General features: G+C 39.5%; 1 protein-coding gene across 1 annotated transcript in view; it reads right to left on the bottom strand.

Annotated features, from left to right (window-relative positions):
• Window positions 1-3070: 3070 nt before the first annotated feature.
• Window positions 3071-7480, bottom strand: part of LOC111872731 (fatty acid synthase) — a gene marked incomplete at its 3' end in the record, with an annotated part of 6987 nt that continues 2577 nt past the window's right edge. The window contains exons 3-4 of the mRNA XM_023866888.1: window positions 4519-4749; window positions 3071-3268 (exon numbers count right to left, since the gene is read on the bottom strand). Coding sequence (XP_023722656.1) covers window positions 3071-3268; window positions 4519-4749 — 429 coding nt within the window. The remainder of the gene's footprint in view (window positions 3269-4518; window positions 4750-7480) is intronic.

The following is a 7480-nucleotide window of genomic DNA, read 5'->3' as shown; positions in this document are numbered from 1 at the left end:
AATATGGCATTACATTTTAGCAGCCCATTGCAATGAGACATTCTAGACATGAGATAAAAACTAAACAAGGACATGCATGGGAGCATGGCGGACAAGTGAATAGTACAGTGGTCTCCCCAAAAACAAAAGAAAAATTGCCTGATGATAGCCCATGAGCAGCTGAAACATGTTGTAAACTGAAAAAAAAAAATATGTAAAACTACAGACATTTTAGCAATTTGATAATCACTTTTAATGTATAAGAAATACTTTTAGTGTCATAATGACATTTTAATGATTTTCACATCATAAAATATTAAAGTTATATTTTTAATGAGAAACATATTCTAGATGTCTTTCATATTGTTGCAATATTGACAGGTGCTTTAATAATAATTGATATGACAGTTCGCTTTAACATATTCCTGACATTTGACACCCAGATATGGCACCTAACACAGACAGGTGCATCCAAGCAATATGTTTCATACTCTCTTCTAACTATACTCATCAGGTATATTTTTGCTTACAGGTCCTTTAAGGGAATGTGGGTTTTCTGCTTTACTGATTATAAAAAGCTCAATTTTAAGTGAGTTGTTAAAAACAGTACAACATAACAAGGTGATTCACTTCTTACGTGACTTATGCATAGGTGCACAAAGTTCAGATTGAAGGCTAATTTCTTTGTTGAAAGACACTTTGGCAACACACCAGTGCTATCAGCATTCATCTTTACTCACGACTTAAATTTTCACTTTAATGAAGTCTCTAAACCACGCTCAAATTCACTCACAGCTGATTCATCACCACTTAATATTCTGCCCTGTATGACAGACTCCCAGGAATGCATAACACTGCTTTAATTGCCCTAACCAGACCAAGGAACCACCGAACTCTCCTTCCATTCCTAATGCATAAAAATATTGCCTGCATAGTATGGCTTATCCTTGATACAGGAGTCCCTTGTGACCTTCAAGCTTCTGTATCATTTATGGTTTTGGTTTTCCTGTCAAAAAACAGGCTTACATTAATCTTAATTTTTAAACATAATGAAATATGTATGAAGGATTAACTGTGGAGCCACCCACATTGAATCAAGCGCTATCTGATCAGGGCAGATCATGGCAGCTTCGATGTCTCCTGGTTTGTGTGCTGCCTAGTGACAATATATCTCCAACATGATAGTCACCAAACACAATCTAGAAACCATCCGTTGCTAAGCAATGGCTTGGCAAACAACTTTCTGTGTAGACATTCTGGTTTAAACAGTCATTGCTAGGTAAAGCCTACAATATGTGACAGCAGTAGACGTCTAATGTTAGGCAATGGAACTGCTTTCTGTGAAGCCCGACCTGCGAGTTTGCAGCAGACAACCATTTACTGAAATTGCAGCACCAGCAAAACAGAGTTCTTTGCACCACTGAAAATTTTCCAAGGAGCACACCAGTTCGTGATTTGCACATGGCTTTCAAACTTCCATATATATATATATATATATGACTATATAACAAAATTAAGCAGGCAACAAGCATAAGTCACACAAAATCATGAAAATGTAAATGTTTGCAACATTGGACAAGGTGCACACTGACACAGGAAAGGCTTAAACTTGGAGACAGTCAAGTATACGACCACTCAAGTGACTAGACTGCTGTTGTAGCACGAACTAATAATGATAGAGCATATGCTGTACTGAGCCTTGACGAACAAAGGTCCTGTATATGTTGTATAAACATGCATTTAATAACATGTAAAATGTAAATTGTACATACTGACAACAGACATTACTGCTGACTATGACTCTAGCAAACAACAGACCCGTCAGCTCGTCAGAGAGAGCGCCCCACATCAACAAGCCTGCAACTGCCTGACAGTGAGAAAAGATCTGGTCTTAAGCACCAGAACAGTGCTTTGTTCCAAGACAGACTGACTGGCTGACTGTTGGTCATAACATAACTTTGACTTCAAATTTGATTTTGACTTTGAAAGACACACAGATAAGACAGTATAGAAGTGGAAGGATTTCCATTGTCCAAAGCGTTACTATGCAATGACTAATGAATGCACAACAGACTGGAATATTGGGAGTGTGTTTTAGTTGTAAGAAGCTCGTCCGTGTATTCATTCCAGTAATTTCTGTTACAGAAATTTATTGCATGGTCTCTTCAAGCATTGACAATCCCACAAAATAATGCTGTAGTAACTAAATTCTAGTGAAAGAATTAAATGCAAGACATATAATATAAGGGGGCATGAGGTAGCGTAGTTGGTTGAGGCACTATGCTACAAGCCGGAAGGTCGCAGGTTCAAGTCCCGATGAGGTCATTGGATTTTTTCAATTGACCTAATCCTTCCAGCCTCACTATGGCCCTGGGGTATACTCAGCCTCTAACAGAAATGAGTACCAGAAATTAATTAAATAATTTTCCTGGGGAGTAAAGCGCAGCCGGCGCGTAAGGCTGACAACCTTACAGCCATCTTTGAGCCGATTGTCTAGATAATGTATGACCCTCAACGTCTCATAACCTTATGGGCCTCCATGGTCTGTTTCAGGAATAGCTTTACTTTTTATAATATAATAAATCAAAATTAAATGTGAAAGGCTAAGGAACGCATTACCACTAATATCTGAAATTAAATATGACACCTATAAGAATACCGCTGAATTAATAATTTATGAATACAACTCTGTGTGAAGTTATAACCTGTAAAAATTAATAGCTCTAGAGTCTACTGAACATATTACTAGCCACTAGACAATTAAGAGAGATTATCTCTCCATTAAAATACAGCAACGTTTGCTTGGGCCCTGGGAACCTGAAAATAAAAAACCCCAAAAGCTGGAAAAGGGCAAGAAGATCTACAGTCCAGTGGAAACCATTGCAAATCATCAATGATACATATTACAGAAAAGATGCAATGGGCTCACAGCATTGGCTCATTGTGGGAAAGAATGACAATGATGATGACAGTTGACTGTCCATTGCATTAGCTCCTCAAGGACTTTGCTCCATGTAGTCAGACATTTTGGTTAGCAAGTTTCAGAATATTGCCATACAGAACATGATGCTGTGACAGCAGGCATACTTACATCCTTCAGGATGACATCAACTGCCTTCTCTGTACGTCCAGATGCAACAACAAGGCGTGGAATTGAATCAGCAGGAGCTCCACCATTTACTTTTTCTTTCTGATTCCTCTGTAATATGACGTGGGTGTTTGTACCTCCGAATCCAAGGGAGCTGACACCAGCAAGGTTGCCAGCCCATGGAACCTTCTCAGTCACCACCTAAGACAAGCAACACTTGTGCTTTATTGTGGAAAATGGACTTTCTTAGCCTCTGCCTGCCCATTGAGCTAAAGATATGTACTTCCTACGATGAAGCTGTAATGAGCTCATTGCAGCTACTCGGAATGACAGAAGTGAGAATGAGTGGAAGCAGTCTGGGGATACACTGTAACAGGGAGCACATGGAATGGTACAGCCTGATATTCTCTGCACTTCCTATGTCTAAGCTTCTGCAGAACAGACAGCACTTGCACAGAACAGGAATGTCTACAAATATATTTATCTAAGGATCACAACTTGAACTGCCTGAATATTAGGCTACAGCCTTAGCCAAACACTCAACAGCCTACATAATATAGAATTAAGAATCTCTTCCTAACATTAATAATATTGTACCAATAACTTTAACTAGCAAAAAATATATTTCAAAGCATTACAAGCATGTGTTGGCTGCCTCTGTGGTCTAGTGATCAGAGTTCATGGCTACAGATCCAGATGTCCTAGTTTTGATTCCGGCGCTACCAGATTTTCTGAGAAGTAGTGGGTCTAGAATGGGGAACACTCAGCCTAGTGAGGATAACTGAGGAGCTACATGAATGGAAAAGTAGCTGCTTTAGTCTAGAAAACCGAGATTAAAGGCCATGGGAATCTGTTGTGCTGACCACGCGACACTATATCTGCAAAAGTTAGCACTAACTTTGCCAACAAGTGTTGGTTGCTTAGTCGGTATAGTTCCCTTGCAGACTAAGAGCAGCGGAGTTTTTACAAGTATGTTAATGATGTGTAAGGTCATATCTGGATATATCACAATCGCAAAAATTTGTAGATGAGGGAACTAAGTAAAGAAATGGATCAGTAAATTGTATAATTACTAATTCATAGATCTGTTAGCCACAGAATACAGAATCAAGCGGTAAATGTTGTTAAGTGCTTTGCAGATTTATATCAGTATTTTATACAAATGTGTGTGCTATTTGATGACAACTGTAGTCCTTAGTTGTGACTGTAACTAGGACGATCTCCACATCCGCATGAGAATGTACCCTTGACAGGATTTATGGAAGGTGAATAAATGAAATGAAATCAAACTAATAGTCAGTGTTACACATGTCCTTACATATGCAGCACAGCACATGCCTGAGTATGCCACTACCACTGCATCCATAACAATGGAATGGTTAAAAGAATGAAGTGACAGTATCAGAATATAAAAACTTTTAAACTCATTCTGCTCTGATATGAACATTCACCTTCAGCTGTCCATTCATAAGTGACTCAACTTCCTCTCTGGGGTTGCTGTAGTGGAGATTTGGGGGTATGAAGCCAGTCTCCATGCCAATGATGACTTTGATGACACCACAAAGACCTGATGCCCCTTCAGTGTGTCCTGTGTTTGACTTGACTGACCCTATCAGCAGTGGGGTCTTTCTGTCTTTACAAAAAGCTAGAGTAATTGCTTTCAATTCTTCAAGATCTCCAACCTGCAAGTGGTAAACTGTCTCTATCACATAAGGACATCATTTCAATAGCTTCAACATACTAATAATATAGCAATGCCCATGCATAAATTCAAGTGCCTATGTCCATCAGCCAAAATAGGATTCAGTTATCAGTCTATTGCGGTAGCACTGACTAGATGGGGTGTGTCTCAACATCCACTGAAATACAGTAACCCTGAAATGTCATAAATAGTTTANGTCGCGATATACGCCCGATACGCGACAATATTTTATATTTCTCAATGCATAACATGCAATGGAAATTTTATTAATAACATAATCAATATGCTGTTTCCACGAAAGAGTTATCATCAATAATTAATCCCAGATTCCACTGATATGTATGGTGTGAATGCTACCAGCCTTTTTATAAATGTATTTCAGGCTGGTTGTGTTATACAGAGCCAAAGTTACCAGAAGGGCATCATTTATTTCACTTACAACAAACATACATAATATATAAGCCTGCATAAACATTTCACTCAACCACAATCCCAATGTGACCACAATAAATGCAACTGAGATATGTAAGGTATGAATGTGTTACTCCTGTCATCCATATCAAGCAACATACACAATTCCATCCCTAATAGCATACACATACATAACAATGATTGCATTATTTAGTCAAGCCTCAGCAATGACTATGAAGGGTGTAGTATTCTGGGTTGTTAGGCAATGTAGTTTCAAGGCAATTGGAACCTCATATTCCCAACAAACCTGGCAGAGTACCACTATATAGCTTTGTGATTGTTCCAGAATTATAGCTTAACCTTAGGAATTCATAAATTGGTAACAGTACTGGACATGTAGACCCACTGCTGGGCAACAATTCCCCATGACAATAAATACGCAGGCAAAAACCAGTCAACTTCTATTACCATTACAACAATAGAGGAAGAGGTGTTGTCTATGTGGTTTGCATGTTGCTGGGCAATGGATGTGTTTTCGATGGGTCCACCTCAAGACTATATAAGTGGTACAGAACAGAATCAAGTCGGTTGTAGAACGAGATTGAGAATGGAGTGGGTCCTCAAGAGTCAAGGAAGAAGGGTTTGGCTGAAGATTGATTTTGAGTTATTGTAACTGACTGAGATTGAGAGATATTGATGGAGTCATAAACACATCACAATATATACTGGGTATATATTAAAAAACTAACGTTAACCATATATGATGGTTGGAACTTTAATGGTGGCAACACTGCTGTAGAGGCGCCATGCAATTGAACATAATAATGTTGCTTATACCACATGTTAGTTACATATCTACCTTACCTCAGAGCAAATGGACTCTCCTTTCCCACATCACGCGCATGTGCAGTGATGAGAAGAACAGAGCCTCGTGTTAGCTGGCGGTCTAATGTAGTGGTGTCACAATGTTTTCAAAATGGGTACAATGGAGTTGGATAAAGATTGAATGTGCCAGAGGCCATACAGCATGACAGTGTCATCAAGGTCTTCAAGAGGCTTGCTGGGAATCTGCATTGCCTTACAGAACAGTGGCAAGGTGGGTAAAAGCCTATCAATGAGGGATGCCAAAATGTGGCAGACAAGCATCGGCCAGGTCGTCCAAGTGTCAGTGAAGAAGTGTATGTTCTTTCCGCGTTACTGGAGAGTGATCCATGCCATATGAATCGTGAGCTGGCCTGAGAGATGGGATTAGTGCATATGACTTTGCTTCACATTCTGAAGGAACACCTAGGCTTGGGAAAAATAGCATCACGATGGGTTCTGCATGATTTGACGGAAATGCAGAAATGGCTATGATACAACGCTGCTCGTAACCACTTGGAGCACTGTGAGCAAGAAGGAGAGGCTTTCTTATGCCGGATGAGACATGGGCCAAATTGTACGAGCCACAACTGAAAGGCCAATTGAATGAATGGCATCATTACAGGCCACCACGAAAATCAAAAGTTGGTCAGAACCCCAGCAATGTGAAAGTTATGGTGATTTTCGTGTACAACTGTGATGGTGTTATCCTAACACATACCGTTCCCTGACAGCAGATCGTCAATGCACGGTATTAATGTTAATTTTTGGAACACAACCTGCAACACGCTTTGAGAAAGAAGCGGCGACACTTTCTGCAGAACCCACCGAAAATTTGCAGGACAATGTTCGGCCGCATGCAGCGCAAGCTGTGGCTGATTTATTCGATCGATGGGGCTGGGAAGGGCTGTACCATCCATCATACTCCCCAGACTTAAGCCCTTGTGACTTCGACTTTATTCTTAAGATGAAGGAACCACTTTGTGGCATTCACTTCAGAACTGTTTCAGAGATTCTTTATTCAGTAGACCGCTCCATTCAAACTATCAACACAACAGGCTCTGCTAAAGGTATCCTACGACTTCCACATCACTGGCAACAGGTTGTACACAATGCTGGTGACTAAAATGAAGGAGAGTAAGACTTCGAAACATGCATCTATTTTTAGCAGTTGTAAATAAATAGTTGCCACTATTAAAGTTCCAACCCTCATATGAATCACAAGAGGATCTCTAGCAAAGAATATTCATAATCTGGATATAAGGGAAGCATACACATACAGATATTAAAATACTGTGATGTGTATTAGTGACTAGGCCGAGGGTTCTGATTGATAATTGGATTCACTGAAAAATAACAAGTTTTAAATATAATCTATATAAATAAAAATGTAACTGTTCGTTTGTCCCTGATCGAAAATCTCCGAAAGTTCTTCACCG

The sequence above is a fragment of the Cryptotermes secundus genome, unplaced genomic scaffold (assembly GCF_002891405.2).
Source record: "Cryptotermes secundus unplaced genomic scaffold, Csec_1.0 scaffold2558, whole genome shotgun sequence".
Taxonomy (NCBI): Eukaryota; Metazoa; Arthropoda; class Insecta; order Blattodea; family Kalotermitidae; genus Cryptotermes; species Cryptotermes secundus.
Note: the sequence above shows the minus strand (reverse complement) of the source record. Positions and strands in the feature narration are given on the sequence as shown.